This window comes from Limanda limanda, chromosome 23 (assembly GCF_963576545.1).
Source record: "Limanda limanda chromosome 23, fLimLim1.1, whole genome shotgun sequence".
NCBI lineage: Eukaryota > Metazoa > Chordata > Actinopteri > Pleuronectiformes > Pleuronectidae > Limanda > Limanda limanda.
Genome location: NC_083658.1, coordinates 8,187,309 through 8,206,505, shown reverse-complemented (window position 1 = coordinate 8,206,505; position 19,197 = coordinate 8,187,309). Strand labels below are relative to the sequence as shown.

At 41.8% G+C, this 19,197-nt stretch overlaps 1 protein-coding gene across 2 annotated transcripts; it reads right to left on the bottom strand.

Moving 5' to 3' along the window:
- Window positions 1–1,397: 1,397 nt before the first annotated feature.
- On the bottom strand, window positions 1,398–18,076 carry bin1b (bridging integrator 1b). 2 transcript variants are annotated; one of them, XM_061066795.1, is made up of 15 exons: window positions 17,996–18,076; window positions 10,208–10,288; window positions 9,966–10,020; window positions 9,754–9,848; window positions 8,606–8,701; window positions 8,220–8,327; window positions 7,070–7,155; window positions 6,897–6,972; window positions 6,753–6,808; window positions 5,868–5,912; window positions 5,207–5,249; window positions 4,664–4,807; window positions 1,960–2,013; window positions 1,750–1,851; window positions 1,398–1,517 (listed from the first exon to the last, which is right to left on the bottom strand). In XM_061066795.1, exons 1-15 carry the CDS (start codon window positions 18,074–18,076, stop codon window positions 1,416–1,418), a joined length of 1,224 nt encoding a protein of 407 aa, XP_060922778.1. In that variant the 3' UTR covers window positions 1,398–1,415. The 2 variants fall into 2 exon arrangements, with proteins under 2 accessions (XP_060922778.1, XP_060922776.1); XM_061066793.1 differs by having other exon boundaries at window positions 4,664–4,817; window positions 5,208–5,249.
- Window positions 18,077–19,197: the final 1,121 nt, after the last annotated feature.

The following is a 19,197-nucleotide window of genomic DNA, read 5'->3' as shown; positions in this document are numbered from 1 at the left end:
ATCAATGGTTGAGTACCAGTAAAAAAAAGAATACTTGATTCCACTAACAAGGGTCAAGTAGTCGTTCTTTCATGGGAATAAGAATAAAGTAAAAATGAGACATCACAAATTCACATGGCACGTGTTACTTCATTAGTCTTTAATAACTGACTTGATCCAGCAGATGGTGCCATAGTTACCACATGTTCATTAAAACCACATCATGTAAAAATAATTGTTTTCATGGGTTTAACTTTGGTTTCCGCACAGTATTTGGTTGAAATTACTCTGGATGACAGCCGCGTCATTTTGGAACTAAATAAAGGTTTATATTTTAATGGTCGAGCCTTGTTATGACTGTGGACATTGCAGCCATGGACTCACAGTATGGTAAAGACTACTGGAACAGACATACTGTATAGAAACAGTAAAAACATTTAAAATAAAGAGTTGGGTGATTTATCTCAGAGTCCTCTGTCTAAATCAGTGGTAAACGGTCATAAATAACTGAAGAAGATGAAGGAGAAAAAAAAATCCAGGGCTGAGTTTGAGGAGGTTTTGCATTTTACACCTCAATGAAAATATGATTCCAAAAAATCGAAATAAAACCACATGTGCATTAGAAAATGTAAGCCACACGCCAAGTCATGTCCTCAAAATGGCCAATCACATAAATGAAAAACCGCTGTTCCCTTTGATAAGACCAAAAAACTAATAGATTTTCAAAATACAAGGCAGATACCCCTGCAAACATACTGTGTTCAATCTGTGGTTTTCTCCATATTTCACAGTGCGACCTCAACTGGTGTCACAGGGTTTGTTGTCTTATGAAGTAAATGACAACAGGATCAAATGCTTCATGCAAGGAACTTTGAAAAGTTCTTGAAATATTATTATTTGAAAAGCTTTTGACAATACACAACATAAATACTTTGACATTCATACAGAAAAGCCACGACATTCTCCCTATTTAATATTTTTGGGGATATTGCTAACACTGTTTTTGTGTTTCATTTGAGTTCAGCAACATATAAATAATTTAGGAATACGAATAAAAGACTAACACGTTTGTTTTGGTGTGCATAATTTGACATCTCAAACATTTCAGATAGCTCTGCATCATTAAGGCTATACCAAAAAAAACATTTTGTCTCTATTATACTTTTACTTTGACATATGTTTTATTTGCTTTGCATAAAATGCGCTCCAGAAATCTGTGATGATTCCACAGACGAGCACACACACATTGTTTTCAGCATCACAAACAAATAATTTGGTGTCAAAGCATCGAGACGCCATTTCTCATCACGCCGTGCCAATATTATTTGCTGCATAGATAAACATTTCATTGCGATTTGATTAGATTTTTTCAGATCACCCATCTGAAGAGTTTGGGGCAGAGATTGGGCAACAGAATCTTTTAGGTTTCACGAGCCTCAAAACTTCTGGGTAAAGTTTTCAGGGAAAACACCTTTGGCGGAAGCATCTTTCTCCTGCAACCACTTCGACTCCTTCACACCCATGAGCCAGCCATCGTCCTGCAGAGAGACAAATGAGTCACGGTTCTGCATTTAGAACTTGTTTACCCTCATTATACTAACGTATGGATGTCAAAAGTCACAATAAAAGAAAAGAGGCTGTGTTTTTCATTTGGGACAAATTGAAACATTGATGGCTTTAAAACAGTTAATTTTAAATAAATGTAACTAAAAGTAATTACTGAGGAGGAGGTTAATTCATATGGAAAAGTTTAACTTGGACGTGACTGACCTGTTCGTCTTGGTTGTCAAAACCCATAACAAGCACAATATCTCCCATCTTCAGCTCCAGCTCATCGCCGTCGGTGGCGTCGTAGTCGTGTATCGCTTTTACCTGGAGAGAAAGAAAGCCAAAGTAAATGTTAAGATCACATATGGACCCTGTTGTATAAACCCAATAGTAAGTAGTTTCATAATTATGAGTACGTTGGTGGATTTTCACCTTGTAGATAAATCCTGGAGGGAGCTCGCCGTCAGAGCCATTGGTTACAGCACTCTGCGTCAAAAAATAAGCAGAATCCAGGTATATTGTTAAGGAAGTCCGAGAAATTGGGATTGTAGCTGACAGTAAATCTGGGGTATTCCACTCAAAGAGGGGGGAAAAACAGAGAAAGAGGTTTTTCTGACTTTCACCAGATTAAGAGGGATTCTCGACTTCTAGGCTTCTACCTATGTTTATTTCAAACCCCTCTGAGGTCCCACCTGCCTCCCTATCCACCCAACTCTACCTGCTCCCCTGCATCGCCCCAGCCTCCCTGTCCCACATTGGCGCCATCGTCATCCCAATTGGGCTCCGTGTACGGCTGAGCTGCAGTGTAGCTCTGAGCAGCGGGTTCGTTGTGATCCCAGCCACCTTGGGCCTCCGCTGGGAACTGGTCGTCATCGGGCTGTGGTTCCTGCTTTACAGTGGGCTGTTCCTGCTCTGCCGTGGGCTGTTCCTGCTATGGAGGTCATTGGTTGTTGGGGCATTGTGGCGGGTTTGGAAGCGAGTGGAAGGGTAGGAAGGTGGATGGGAGGAGGACGCATTGTACAGTAGAGAGAAGGTGGAAGAGGAGCATTGAATTGGCAAGGGTTGACAACCAGGGATGTGTTTGGAAAAGCAGAGGAAGAAAGTATTGATGGAAAAATATTTCTTAGTCCTTAAGTAAAGAAAAATATAGCGAGAAGAGTAGTTGTGGTTTTGTGCTCTGAACCCGTCCTTACCCATGAGTCCCATGATGGCGTCTTCCGTGCGGCAGTAAGAGACAAGACAACTTGTAAGACGAACGTGTGCAAAAGGTTTTCATCATAATCGTTCCCGACTTAATTTGGCAAACAAGCATCATCGGAGCAACACACTCGTTTTTCTGTAATATCAATCTTTTACAGAAAATAATAGATAAGAGATGCAGATCTTTTATCTTCAGATAACGCTGCTCGCACTTTAAGATCATAAACTGATTCTAAACACAGAGCTTTAGAAATAAGAGCTTAGAGGCTCTGGAACACCCTGCCTGAGGAAATTCTGCAGCCAAGTCAGTAGCTTCCTTTAAATCAAAGAATAAAACGTACTTATATCAGATCATATTACCTGGTTTTACCCAATTCTAGTATTAAGTATTGTATTGGGAGGTCATGCTTAAGTTTCTGCAACACTTTTTTTTTAAATAACTGACCCTGAATATATTTTTCATGTATTATAACTTGTGTGCCTTTTATTTTTGAAGCACAGTGTGAACATTTTTATTTTTATAATAAGTATTATTGTTATTCCCAGCTGTGGGCAAGCACCAAATGTTTTATGAACAATAAATGCATTTACTCTCAACTCAATTTGTATTCATATGTAATTTAAGTTTATTATTGAGAGCTTTTATAACATAAATAAATCAGTATCAAGCAAAGCAAACATGCAGATTGAGGCTGGACATGCACAAAGAAAACCATGCAGCGGATTTGTTTAAGTTAGAATAACAGGATTTAATTCACACACACACACACACACACACACACACACACACACACTCACCCCAATATTTTCTGAGCCCCAGATGACATGGACTACATTTACAAGCAGTCTAAAATTGTATTCTCTGCACTATGAGAGACGTGATAACATCTTCATGAACAATCTGCAGCATTTTGTATGTATTTGGAGTTTTACTAATGTTTTTTCACCTGAAATAGTCAAATTAAAAACACGTTGGCTTTGTTTAACGCCACAGTTACGTGTGAACACGACACAGTATCCTTAGCCGAAGCTGCTGCACTGGAGCTCGTATTAAACTGGATGTAAACACAGTCTCCGGCGCCTCAGCTCCGAGGGAAATGTCATCCTCATCAAAGCACACCCACCTTGGAAGCTGGAGATGGGACGGGCTGTAAAACCTCCACATCCCAGTCCAGCAGGCTGAACCCTGACCAGGGCTCGCTCTGCCTCCCACACACACACACACGAGGTGAGGAGGGTTAACTGCGATGATTAAATGACTTCTCAATTGGAAGAGACACGTTCAGCAGAAGCCAAGTGCCCTAAGAAAAATTTTAATTCTTCATCCTCATATTCCCAGGTGTGATTCCCAGACAGCTGCTATATTTTCAAGTAACAGCATATTATCTCATGCTTTGAATTTCAAACACATATAAATACAGGACTTATGATGTATATGACACAGAGCTTGGATTGACCTGACTCCTGCAAACACACACTTGGACTTCAAATAATATTAAGGCTGCACATTGCTTTCATATTGTTGAAGACATTGAAGTGATGGACATTCAAATGAATTGTGGATGGAATAAGATAGTAGATGGAATATCAAGAAAACAGTTTTATAAAAGTAATCTGTGATTGTCTTTAAAATTAAAAAAAATCTAATAATTTTTCAATGAAATATATAATTTATATTAAAGTGTAGAGTAGTAAAATGAACCTAAATGTAAAAGTTCATAATGGCTTTTTAAAATTAATAAATTTAAATTAGATACTGTGTTGCAATAATGCACCAACTCATTTGACCTCGAGACTAACCATCTTTTCTACACATGCTTATAAAATCATTGCCCAACAAAGATAAGTCCTGTCCCTCTGTGGACGCAGTCACGTACAAATTATATATTTTTTTTTAAGAAAGACTAATACGTAGGCGGTGGTCGGTCAGTCTGACCTGCTGTGTCGTTGTCGTCGTGGCGGACTCGGCTTTAGAGTCAGGCGCCGAGGCCTCGTCGTCAAACAGGCTGACCTGCTGCTGGCCCGGGTCCGGAGTCAGCGACGGCCTGGGGGGGGGCCGACTGGGAGGAGGGCCGAGCCTCTGCCTCACCAGGAGGGGTTAAATCAAAACCACACACATGCCGAGCCGTGACAGACAGTTAGGTTAGTACACACAACATGATCCATGAGGACTTTTTTATTTTTGATAATCTACTCTTGAAGCTTAATACATCTACAGGAAGTTTATAGTTTTTATTTACAACTACAGCATATCCTTTCTTTAAAGTCTTTTCTTAAAAATGAATCATTACGTTTTTCTCCATGGTATTTTACTTAGATTTATTATTATTATTATTAGAAGTAGAAGCTTGCATTTCTGTAATTGAAATCTGAAGCTTTGGGTTTTTTACCTGCATTTACAGTAGATTGATTGATTCACTTTGCATTTAAAGTCTAAGCCTAAATCAAGTGGACATAGTCAGTGTGTTTCCTTTTTTACCTTTGGTGCTGAACTGGCCGTTTCGCTGATGTCGGCTTCCTCACTGAGAGAGGAGAAAAAGACGAGAGGGAAGGAGCCAGAGGAAGATATTGAAAATAAGAGAGGGGGGATTTGAGGAGGGAGAAAGAGAATATGAAGGTTATAACAGAGTAAAGAGAGGAGTAAGACAGACAACAAAAAAACAAGCATCTGCTGTATCTCAACAGATGGCACGTGATCGGCCTCACACTCAGATCACCGGAGCGATTCGTGCACCTGACACCATCCATATGCAGAACGTGATCATCGGATGTAAAAGTGTCAAACAACACAACCAAACAGGATGAGTCACTTCAACACAGAAGTTAGACAAAGCAAAACAAGTTAAAGGTTTGAATCCCGGATCAGATCCAGAAATCTGGACCCTCAGAGAATATCACAACAAAACAAGCTTTATTACAAGGGAAAAAAAGTCACAATACACAAAGTTGCTGTTTTCTAAATATCACAGCATGTCTTTTAAAGGTCGGATTTTTCTCTTGGACTTCTGGTTATTTTATTTATTAGCCTGTAGTTTAAGCCACAAACCAAACATTAAGCTAGAAATGAATCAGTGCTGCATGAGGAGCTGCATGCACAGCCAACGTGCACGAAATGAGGATCAGCGTGCAGCGGGTTTTACCTCTTTGCACCATCTTCTGTCTTTGCTGCTGCAGTACCATCTTTTCTGCAGTAGGACGCAGTGTTATGGACATCACTCATGTGTTTTTTTGTCGGTGTGTATTTAAACCAAAGTGTTGTAGCCATGGAAGGGTTATTGCAAAGGCCTACTGGGGTTAAGGCCCAGGAGCCCGAGCCGAGCTTGAAACTTAATGTTTTTCTGTGATATTTATAGGAGGGGTCATCAGTGCTACAGAGAGCAACCACCAAGAAGCACACAAAAAGAAACGGCTGCAGAGAAACACAAAATCACCACGGAGAGACGCAACGACAGGTACAAGCAAAAAGAACACAAAAAAACCCAAGAGACACAAAATGACAAAAAGGATGAAAAACATCCACAGAAGATGCAAAATCCTTACAAAATAAAACCAAAAAGTGTCAATGACTACAAACGTGCATAACAACCACAAAATGGCCCCAAAGACACACAAATGGCCTCAAAGACACTTATAATATCAAAAAAGATGCTAAATAACCACAAGAATATGTAAATCCTAACAAAATGACGCCAACAGGACACAAAATGACTACAAACGTGCATAACAACCGCAAAATGACCTCGCAGAGACTCAAAATATATTAAAAGATGCAAAACAACTAGTTAAGATGTCTAAAATCAGAAAGACTCAACAGAGACTCAAACTGCTTCCAATCCAGGCCATAGTGAAACCACAACAATGAAAAAGACCCACAAAAAGATGCTTAACGACCAAAAACGGATGCAACACAAAGCATAAAGGCATGTTGACCACTTTTGTCAGTGAGAGGATGGTACAATGACATATCTTCACCCAGTGGCCTCCTTATAACACGTCCATGGTTTTCAAAAAAAACGTTCACTCACTTGAGCTGCCGCTGCTCCTCCAGTTTGGTCATGATGTCGTTCAGGTTTTGGCTGAGCTGAGGAGGTGAAGAGGCAAATGTTTACTGATCGATCGATTGATCAATACATCAGTTGGATAAGTCACATGTGGGCGGGGTTACTCACCTTGCTCATATCTTTGTGGAACTTCTCCTGATGACCTGCCAGGCCCTGGAATGTGTTAACATAGACGCCAACACGACTGCACACACACACACACACACACACACACACGTTTAAATATTTTGGACAAAGTGTAAACGACAGATTTTGCAGGATAATGATAAAAAGCGTCCCACCTGTCCCATAGTGCAGGAAGCTCGTCTTGTAACTCCACGTTCAGCTCCTCAAAAATCTTCTGGGCTCGACCCAGGTCTTCTTCCGCCTGCACACGCACACACACACATTTTATTCATATTTCAATCCGTCAACCCAAAATGTTTGAGAAAGACAGTTTTCCATGAGCAGACGTGCACGCACACAAACACACACAGGGTTTAATAACTACAGACACGGGAATGCTGCGAGGCATTCAAATGACAGGGGTGAAAAGCAAATAATGAGGGTGTTTCTGTCAAATACAAATGGGGAGCTACGAAAGAAAGGATGGAAACAGTAGTTTTGATCGGGAATCAAATTATAGCGAAGCCCTGTACACGTGATCAGCACTTTGACCTAAAAGTATTAATAGTAAGTGTAAAAATAAGCGTTTAAAATGTATCATGGGTGTCCGAAAGCGTTATTTTCTTTACGGGTTAGTAAATGAGATCTCGGAGAGTCTAAATAGTTTTGAAGAATGTGACCTGAGGAACCTGTGATGGACGAAAAGCTCCAACTACTCTCGTTTGTTGCTCGTATTCTCCCCGACCCCAAAAGAAAAATAATGGTTCCCCTATGACTCTACCGCCGCTCACAGCGCTGATCACGTGCAAAGAGCCTGAGGAGGAACCGGCCTGACAGTTTTGGGGAGAGGGGAGAAGGTGGGAGGTCAGTGATGAACCAGAGTTTCACCTGGTTGAAGGAGAGGTTAGTCTGAGCCACCTGGTGGGCTGATATCAAACCCTGAGCCCAGCTGGGAGCCGCCATCTCCAACAGGGCTGCTTGCTAACCACACACACCATGCACGAGGGAGGGAGGAGGAAAGAAGAGGCAGATGTGGCAGAACAGAGGGGAGAGAGAAAAAAAGCAAACGAGAACAATTCAAGACAAACGCAACAAAAAGGTTAATCAGCATTTAGCATGGGCCAGTTTTAATTGATAGAGACATGTGTTAAACAGCAGCAGCGGTTTACGGTGGTATGAACTGTTTATGATTCAGAAATAGTCAATACCACCTTAAAACCAAAAAGTTATTCCTTCAAACGTCAGTACAAGCACCACACACACAAAAACGGCTTATTGGATTACACAAATATGGACACACACACACTAGCACTAACTCGTGGTTACCTTGGCGATCTTGGCCTCGTCCTTCTTCTTCCCTTTCTGTAAGGAGGCGAAGTGATGCCTGGCGCTGTCAAAGTCCACCATCTTCCTGTCGCGCTTTGCTATACGAGCCTGCGGGTTAGAAAGTTCACGGTGAAATGTTTAAAACCCTTCAAACTACAGCTCTAAATGAGATGTTAGAGTTTCTACCACATTCACACATATGAAGAGGTGGATTATGGCTTTAAAAAATGCAGAACAACCACAATAAAATGCAAAAAGGCAAGAAAAAGACTAAAATCGATTCCAAAGAGACTCAAAAAAACTAAAAAGATGCAAGACAACCACAAAATGATGACAACAGAATTCTGAAACTTTGATGGTTAAACTAAAACTTGAGACACAGGCACCTTAATATCAGGAAACTGAGTCAGGTACGTGTCCATGGAGGTCACAGATTTGTCCGTGATGCTCTGGTGGTAGTCCAACCACAGCGTGTCTGTGTCCTGAAACACACGATGCAACAACACAATTTAGGATATAACAACAAAATCAAATCACACTTTTCTGCATTATGCGTGGTTTTCACACTGCCGGACCTGTTTTTTGTGCGCATCAGCTTTTTTATTTGCATTCTAAATATTTTTGAGCCATTTCGAGAGAAAAATACCATCATAAATGTCAAACTTAAAATCAAAACCCAAGTTACAGTATATTGTGCAAGATATTTAATGCTTTATTTTGAAGTCAAATAAATAGCAATTACATTAAATGTAACTCTTATATATATGTATGATGCACAGTCGTGTTTGAAACCCTGCCGTGCGAAAAGCGACCACAGCTTCATGTTCTATCTATAACACAGTTTCTATAAAGAAGATGAAAGTCTGCTCTAAAACCAAACCGAACTTCCTCTACTACAGATCTGCTGCACCAGTGTCTCCCACGCGAGGGCACAATGGAAACAATACCCACCAGAATAACTTCTCTTCATGCTCTCTCTCTCTCTCTCTGACAGTTGCAGAGTCTCATTCACTTTCATTTGCACCTACAGTCTGAATAACCGAACCCTCTATAAATAATGATCCCTCATCCGTGGGACACACTGGAAGCTTCCTGCGTTTTACCTCCAAGTTATTGTCCATCTCCTTCTCTATCATCTCCTTCAGGACGGAAGGAGAGACGCATGCAGTTAGGAGAAAGAAAGAGAAGGAAAAAAAAGGAAGGGAAAGACACCGGAGAGTGAGACATCTCTCTCCGTACAAAGCAGAAGGAGAACGTGGACATTTTTAATTCCTTGAGGCTGTTTTCGCTGATGAATAAGGGGAAGAAAAGGGGATTTAAATGATCGTTATTTAATAAGAAAGATACTTTGTGTATCATTACAACAATTTCCAGAAGTATAACAACAAGACAAGCTGAGGAAACCTTGCCGTTAGAGTTTTTGAGCTGAGGTGGGAGCAGAGGTGGTCGAGATTACGAGGAAAGAAGGAAAGGGAATAGCGAATTTCTCCATTGGTAATTGTTAGCAACATGAAAACAGTTTTCCTGGTCTCACCTCTGCCAACGCGTCCATCTCCTCTTTGCCAAACCAGTCGGGCTCGTACATGTCGGCCAGACAGTCCTGCAGCCGCCGTGACGCATCGTGCAGAGCTGAAACACACAAACAGACACACAATAACACACAAGGGGACGTTTACCATATCTGCTGTGGGTGCCTTGAATGATCTATACCGAAAGGTTAAAATATAAGATCCCAGACGCGCTTACTTTTCACTGCTGTCACATAGGTTTTCAGGTCTTTCTGCAGTTTGGAGCCTTCTACCTAAAAGAACAAAGAGTGAGTAAAGAAAAGGAGTTTGAGAGTTATGGAATACATTTTAAGAGATGGATCAAGTTTATCTTAAAAATTATCTAAAAATGCTGTTTCCTCCATTAAATCACAAAATATTCCAGACTCAAATGAAGATTCAAAAAACTGGAACTGGTGAAGGTGGACGACGGCTCCTCACCATCTGCTTGTTGAAGTTGGCCACCATCTCCTCGAAGGCAGCATCTCGGGTCTCGTCCGCTTTGCCGAGCTTCTGCAGGACCTGCAGAGGGAGACGAGAGCAAAGCACAAAGATTTGAATCCATTTTTTCTGCCGCGTATCGGTGCTTCTTTGTTCAGATCTATAAGTGGACACATGTACGTGGGGTCTATTTTCAGGACGCATGTCGAGGCCATGTGTTCCCCCCCCCCCCCCCCCCCGTGTGTGCGCTTCACACCAGCTGTGTGAACGTCAGGATGTGGAGGTGAAAAGTCAAAGGCCCTGCTGACACATGTATAGCTGATATGAATGACAGGGAAAAAACCCGTCAAAGTTTTACAACAAAATACTTTGAAGAAACTTTTTAAATGCACTGCCACATGTTGAACATGAAATATGTTCCTGTTTGCACAGGACACAGACGGAAGGGAAATGTAAGGGGAGACAGAAGGAAGGAAGGAGAGAAGGAAGGAAGGAAGGAGGGAAGGAAGGAAAATGTAGGAGGGAAGGACGGAAGGAAGAATGTAATTGTAGGGGGGGCAGACGGAAGAAAGGGAGGAGAATGTAAGGTGAAAGGAAGGAAGGCAAGAAGGAAGGAAATGTGGGAGAGAAGGAAGGGAGAAGGGAAAATGTAGGAGAGAAAGAATAGTATGAAGTTTTCATTAAAAGAAGTCAAAACTGAAAATAAAATAACACGCTATGTCCATCATACTCCGTTTGAAAGTCCAGTGTGACCAGTGTTAAAATGAAAAAAACAGGATATTCTTCCACTTCAGCAAATTAATATGTCATCAGACTAAACTGCAGGTATTGATATATTTGAGATTATCACTTTCCCTGAGTCTTGGGGCAGACAGTCAATTTGTGTGAAGTCCTGAACCAGCTTTCTTACTCATGTCTGTCTTGGCCCTGACTCTCTGTTCTGCTTTCACCTGATTCCAGAGAACGAAACCCAAGTCAAGGGGGGAGCCTGAAGACGTTAGAGAGGAAGAAGAGGTAGCCCACCAGTCAAGGGGAAAGAGGAAGGAAGAGGGTGAAAGAAAGAGGAAGAGGTAGAGAGCGAAACTGAGGTTCAGCTTGTCAACTAACGAGCTTCTCCGATTGGCCCTCGGCGCCAAGACAGGTTCACCAGCTTGCTCTGATTAGACGAGTGGTGATAGGTAACACATGAGGCCCTCTGTGTCCTGAGAGGTCGAATCAGGACCAGTGCTTAAAACCACCTCTGTGATTAGGCCATCTTTAATCAAATCTAAGTTTACTTTATCTGGTCCTCTGCTTCACGTCAGTCGACCGCCGGTGACGCCACTGTGAAACGAACGAGGGATTACGGAAAGCAAGAAAATCAAGACGTTGCTTTTGTTTATTCTCAGTCAGACAAGGTCACCGGTGGCTAATCTGGCGACTGACTGCGAGCACATGGACGAGCCTCCACCAGCACCAGCACCACCTGCCAGGCTAATCCTGTGACAGATACACAAATCACCATCAGTACGACGGAGGGGACTTCCCCAGTGCTCCAACACACATATACACCCACACCCGCACACACACTCACACACTCACACACACCTCGCTGCCAGAGTCTGTTTATAGCCCTCACAAGAAAATACATCAACTTACCCCCAAGTGAAATTCCCTCATCGCTCACTTTCAATAATGGAAATACTTTAGAGCAGTGTACTGAATGCACTCGCTACGTTCCACCACTAGGGATTACACATTTGTGCAAAAAGCATTAATGCTAATGCAAAAGGAGGTATCGCTTAGACAATCAATCAAACTTTATTCGTATGGAACCTTTTGTACGGGTCATGAGCCACGAATAAGACTAAGTGAATAAAAGCGCTGTGATAAAATAGATTTTAAAATCTACATTAAGAATAAAAACTATGAAAAAGTACACGAGATATAAGTAAATAAAACACATACTAATGTTATTAACGCACAGGTAAAACGGAAGAAAATTTTAAACAAAGACGCAAAATAATGTCTATATTAAAGCCAGGTTTAAGGTATTCAAGGTTTTAAGCTTAAGAAATTCAACCACGCAGGTGTTCAGGTTCAAGCAGCTCGGAAAACAAATGTATTTCTGATTCCGATTCTTTTCTCACAGAGGCAGCATCCTTGTTTACATAAAAGATGCAACTGATTATATCTATTAATTATTGTACTGGTTTCACAAGGGGGAAATACAAATCTAATGAAAAAGAAAAAGGTTCTGCATGATTAAAACAAAGTTTGGACGCCTTGCTTGACGCTTTGCCAAGTGTCTCCGAGTGCATCGGTTTGTTTTCCATGTTTGAAACCTTGTCAGTGGTGATCTGAGAGCTAATGCACGTATGTTGGAAGAAAAATTTCAGAAATGTTGAAACCTGAGATATGAAAGCCCGGGTCTTTATTTTGAAACTCTGCAGACGTATTAATTACATACTGGAGATAAATAAAAGTCAGTAAAAGTGTCCAAATTCAAACAATTTACTGCAAAACTGACCACCTTTAGAGATGATCTAATACGCTGCATCTATTAAAATCCAGACCTATTTCTGGAAGACACAGCTGACACATCCTCCGCAGCCCTCAGTGTCTTTCACTTCATTGTATTCAAATATTTCACGGTGCACTCAGGTGATCCCCCTAAAGTCCGGAGAGATCACGTGTACGGGGAAGCTATGTGTGGGAGGCAAATGTTATTTATACTTTAAATTCAGGTACAATGGAACATGCAGGAGTGTATAGTGTGTATCCCTGTGTGTGTGTCCCTGTGTGTGTGTGTGTGTTCACAGAAGGTCGGAGCCGTCGGTGTTCAATTTCAAGCCCCAAAAATACAGCAGCACACACACCCGGCCAGTTTGTGGGGTATTAACAGTGATGAGGAGAGGGCCTGGGGGGGGCTAAAGATAGATGGTTACACCCTCTCCCCACTCACACACACATACACACACATATCTGAGCCCCGCCCAACAGCAAGGCATGCTGGGAGTCCTGGGAGGGAAGGACAGGTGCTCAGGCCAATAGGGCAACTTCGAGGTTTGATAACTTTGGATTCCAGTTACTAATCTTGGAGAGTTGTAAAAATATCTGCTCTTATTTAGTGTGAGTGTTGATTCTAAAATCTTTGAAGAAGAGTTCAAATATCACACAGTGCGGCTTATGCCTAAAAAAATCAAATTTATTGAACTGTATTTTTGTTAAACCAAACATGACAATAGATGTTTCATCACACTAAGCTTCTCTATTAACTTTCTATCATGTGTCCTTTGAGAAAAAAGGAGCTGCTCACTGAACTCAGCCCCTAAGTGTTTTTGACAATACGGAAATATGTCCATACCCAATTTTCTGGACCTTTTCGTGTTTGGAAACTTAAGTTAAGTTTAATAGACTTGCAATGGGATGTTTCAGGGGATTTAAAGTTAAAATCATAAGGAGGTTGCACTCAAATTATGCTGAGATATCTTAATTCCGCTAAATTCCAGTGTGAGGGAGGGGAGGTCAGGTTGGACATTTTCGGGGGGGTTGAGGTTGGGTGAGCAGAGAAAGAGCTTGGGGGGGGGGGGATAGTGTCACAGGGTCCGGCCTCCCACACCAGGTATATCTGGCTGCTTTCTAAAGGGCACCACTGCCCTCCTCCTCCTCCTCCTCCTAGTCCGTCACCATCATCTGGATTCCTCCATGGGACCTTCTCCCAGCATGCCCTGCAGCACAGCTGACACGAGGCGCTGACACGATATCACTATGACAACCGCGGCGGCACCCATGAGGAGGGTTGGGGATTATTGTGTCAGCTGGTCTGAATCAAATTATAACTTACAGGGAAATATGAAACCGTGACCAGTAACTGATTCCTCGTTCAAAATGATATCACATCATATTTATGCCTTTTCAAGATTGATTAAACAACTGTTGTTTAGGGTGGAGCTGGTTTTAACGACTTTTTTACAATTTTGTTTATGTAGTGTAAAGTGGTTTTAGAAAAGTACTCCAGTAAAGTTCAGATTTCCCGGCAAGTCTGAGAGAATTTGATGGAGGTGCTTTTTCTCACTTTAGTAACAAACTTCTCTGCTTGGATTTCTTCAGTTTAACAAACCGAGATCTGGACACACACACACACACACACACACACACACACACACACACACACACACACACACACACACACACACACACACACACACACACACACACACACACACACACACACACACACACACACACACACACACACACACACACAAACTGTTGCATGTTGGGAACCTTTAGAGCTGCACTATTTATTTGTAAGCAATAGATCCGATGACAGTGTGCTGTGTCAGGTGTTGTTGGGGCGGTAATGAAACAATAACCACCTGAACGTGCAGCTCTGCAGCTAAAGAGCCAGGAAGGTGGTGGTGGAGACCAAAAAGGGAGGTAAAAGCAACTAAATATGTGTGCGGATGTGATAAGATCCTATACTGTAACATATTAAGATAATAATGAATCATTTTCACTTCTCGTCATATGTCCCTGTTGATTGTACGCTGCTTGTTTTGCAGCCGTTCGTGACTGAAATCATCCATTAAAGTTAAAAGGTAAGCAAATAAAAAAAAGTTATTATTAAAATGAGTTGGATTTAGGAGTAAAAAGTTACATTTTTCCCAGATATTTTCAGTGCACATGATGTTTCAGCTGTTTTCAACCGACAGCTTAGAGGTTCGTATATGATCACACAGGTTTTACTGTGTAAAGGTATTTATTTCCCGTTTACTCTCCGAACACGACAGACACAGGAGCGTAAAAAAAGACGTTAAGTGAGTGAGTTGGGCGAGCGGACGCCTGGAGGGCGGCGTGCCAGCAGACAGACAGCTGAGGCCGGCGCTCCCCTCCTCCACCTCCGCCGGCCTTCAGAGGGGAAAACGATACCCTGACCTTCCTCTCGGCTACCAGCACTGCAGCTGAAAGCCTCAGTGTCGCCTGCGAGCTTGTCTGTCCGTCTTGATTGGTTATTTGTTTTTAAATTCATAGTCCTCCAGAGCAAAATCCATGGAGGACAGGAGAACTTGAACTCTGGGAAATATTGAGGTCATGAATCCAAATTCCACACATAGAACTTGACCAACGTAATTAGCCACATCTATATTATTTTGGTGGTATTTTTTCCAAAAGTTGCAAAATTGCACTTAGTGTGAATTTGATCTGCTTCCTCTTTACAGACACGTAACTTCTGTGTAAATTTCTGATTAAATTTAACTGATTCTTGCATCCGATATGGTCTAAAATATCAGAATAAGCCACTGTGAGTGTAATCATAAAATCCAAACTCTCTTAATATCATTATATAACCTATCTAGTTTCAACATAAATGGCTACAGTGCAGCTTTTACTCATTAGGGGTGCCAACAGGGACTATATTCGGGGTCTAAACTCTGAAACTAGGATTTCTTTGGCACTTAGAATGAAACAAGCCCGGGTACAACCATCCAGTGCTAATCCACATCCTGGCAAGCTCTGGTGTATAAACCCCCCCTTATATTCCCTGCAGGATGCAAAACAAGGCCGATAGCACCATCCAAACTTTCCTACAGGACGCGAATTCTGTTCCTGGTCTCGTTTTTCTACATCTTGCAAATGAGAATCCATACATTTGCTTCCCTTCCTTTCTCAAAACCTTTCTTTCTAAAACAGAAACGTTCAGATGGATGTCGAGAACTCTGTAACTTTAGAGGGTTGGTTGAAGACTGACCAAAATGTGTGTTTATGGTGCATTTGGGGTCTTGATGGGAGTTTGCACTTAAACTTATTATTTTGATAGTAAAGGATTTTGTGAAGATTGGAATGACGTGGTTTGGTTTCATATACCTCTTGGGGCAAAGTGGGGGCCAGTTAGGCTGGATGCATGGCCCCACAGGTTCCTATTGCCTGGGGCCCCCTGTGCTCCAGGCTATCATCTATTTTCTATTCCACATATTCCTCTTACGGGACAAAACCTGACTGCATGGATTCTTTATGGTCGTAGAGGCTAATGCAGCGCAGAGCACCTCCCAACATCCCGAGGATTTGGATAACGGCAGCCAGATAAAACACTGAGGAGAAAGATTGTGGTCGATAAAGCAGAAACCTCCCAGTCCTCTTAAACAAAACCCAAATCGGGATTCACCCATCCATTACCAGCCATGGGCGCATTCTGAATTTTAAACTGGAAACAGGGTGAAACGAGCCAAGCGAGATCAATACCTGGTTGAAAGTGGGACTCTCTCTCTGACTGACTCACTGTCGTACTGAGGTGATTAGAGGGTAAAACCTCAGCAGGCTTAAGCAACAAGAGTGATTAGGACAATAATAACTCGGAGGGAGACAGAGAGCTGCACACAGATTGTTGATCAGGTTTCACGCCGTCACTTTTAGAGCTCTTCCCCCTGCGGGAGCCGTCATTCAGTTTTTACCCCAGGGTTTGCTGGTTGGTTTGCAATTGAACGTTGATTATTTTCAACACTATATCGAGAGAGATTCTGACCCCAGACTGGAGTTTTCACCTGGTTATGATAACATTTTTTAAACGTTAAATGCACACTAAGAGATCTCACATTTTCTTTGTGTATTTGAAGTTGTAAGAATAAAAAAAGTTTCTGTTTCTTCCTTTAAAAACTCTCTCGTCTAAACGTCAGAGCTTTTACTTTGAAAACCTCTTTTTACCACCTGTATTTATCGACTATTGCTTTTGGAACCTAGAAAGCACAACTTTATATGTTGATATATGATAATACAGCAATCTTCCACTTGCCCCCCCCCCCCTCTAGTGGAAAACTTCAGCCCTGCAGCTGGTTGCAGCTTCAGTGCCTTGCTCAAGGGCACTTCCGCCATGTGCTGAGGCAATGATCAATTCATTGAATGAAACCTAAAATCCAACAACTCAATTCTTGATCTACTCCTGAAAACGTACATTCTGGAGCCATGTGTTTTCTACGGAAGCAAAGGTTCCCTCAATATGAAAACTGAACTTTGGTGGAAATTAGGGGGCTTTTAAGATGTTAAAACCCCTAAAACTATGCAAACTTCTCCACTTTCCACAACGATTGAAAAAAACAGTCAGACTAAAAACTTAGTAAGTAAAATTCAAAGGGATTTTCCGAGTTTTATCATGACGAGTAGCTCACGCATCTGGTACTTTGACCTTATTTTACTTAATCGAATGCCTTTAAAAATAAGTTTATTTTGTTTTATGGATTTTAAGTGTTGAAAATAGCAAGACAAACTGGGGGATCTTTGAAAACCCTTAATCCTTACAGACTACCCATTAAGAATATTTTAAAGGGCAATGGTCCCATTGAATTTCCAACATGACTGAAAAGTTGATGAATGTTCATTTAAGCTTCTAGTTTTTATTTTTAAACAATTAAATGCTCAATAATACAAACATGTATTAAAATAATGGCATTTTAAGGTACATTTAGGGATTAACTTTAGGCCACTTGATTGGAACACTACTTTAAGTAAGGGTTTTTAAATGCTTTAACAGCCAAATTCCATGGATTCAGGTGTGAATTCAGATGCTGTTGCTTGTTGCCGACCCCTCAGTGGAGTCTTATTCTCTAAACTTGCCACAAAAGCAATTAAAAATAATTAGTTACAGCTAATTATCCAATCAGCTGCCTGATTGGCTCCATATCCACAGGCTGACTGAGGTGGTGTTGGAAGGTAACCTGTTGCAGGATCCAGTTTCACGGTGGCGGTAGGACACTGTGTCCTGCTGCTACGTGAGCCTGCGCCTCGGCTGAATGAGAAGTTGGGCTCTCTCACCTTCTCCTGCGCTCTGGTGAGCCTCTTCTGCACGTTGATGGCCAGTTTCCCGGCGGTGACCCCTTTCCCCATCTCGGCCATGCTTGCTCAGGGCTCCCCCGGGGGCGAGTTGTCAGGACCAGCGAGGAGGACGGAGAGGAGGTGAAGTGTCGCAGAAGGAGAGAGAGCCTTCCCCCTGGATAGCGGACGGTGCGTAAAACCCCTCCGCGGGGCGATTTGGCTCACTGCGCGTAACTCTAATCCGGGCGACAGTTTCTTAAAGGTGCAACGCGTAATTTAATCCGGGTTATGTGTCGCAAAACGGAAAAGAGGAAGAAGAGAGGGAGAGAAAAAAAACAAAAAGCAGGTGGTGAAGTGCGCAAAGGGGGCAGATTGGGATATCGTCCGGTTCTGGGCTCTTGCAGGTAATTGATGGGAGACTTGAGCTCAGATATGGAGAGATAGGATATTAGGTTTCCTCCTCGGTCATCCTCTTAAAGGCGCAGCAGGTTGTTGGTATTATTAGACACACAACTGTTGCATACATGCAACTGGTGTGTTGCTGCTGTCTTTACGCGTGGATCTATTTGTTGCGCACGGAGCAGGTTTCCAGTCAGACGCGAGGGCTAAATCAGTCCTCTGCACCCAAAGGAGACGCACATTCATCAGCTGCACATGTAGAAGAGGAGACATAAAGAACTGGAGTCCTGCTTTTTGAACAGAAGCCGGTAGATGTCAGCAAAGGCCACACCTCCATCAGAAAGAAAGGAGACACACACAGACACATCTCATTTCCATATAATTTAATTTAAAAAATAAATCTTTTTTCATATCTCTTCACCCACAATAACTTCATAAACGTTACAGGATTTCTGGTAAACAAATAGAACACTTAAATACACTATCATTTATTCTATAACCTCTGTGTTAAAGCAGTAATGTGACAGCACGACATCCCCGTGGACACCATCAAACTAAATCCCTCAAATTCCTATTGAAACTCCATTGATTTACACTTCAATGTTATCACACTCAAGGTATTATAACGGGTTTTAATCAATCATTTTATACATCATCTTCTTAATGGATTACCTGCGTGGTTTAAGGGTTTTAAATTCGTCAACTTCTCAATTCACACATGAATTTGGAATATTTCATTAGTTTGAGTTGTTATTAAGGTGGACATGTTCATCTTCAGGTACAAACGAACGACATTTGAAGGA

Coding starts and splice junctions, on each gene's coding strand:
- bin1b (XM_061066793.1), bottom strand. CDS start 18,076: ATGGCCGAGATGGGGAAAGGGGTCACCGCCGGGAAACTGGCCATCAAC. Junction 6,973..7,069: donor CTTCCTGCACTATGGGACAG/GTGGGACGCTTT, acceptor GTGTGTGTGCAG/TCGTGTTGGCGTCTATGTTA. Junction 4,818..5,207: donor ACGGCCAGTTCAGCACCAAA/GGTAAAAAAGGA, acceptor TTAACCCCTCCT/GGTGAGGCAGAGGCTCGGCC.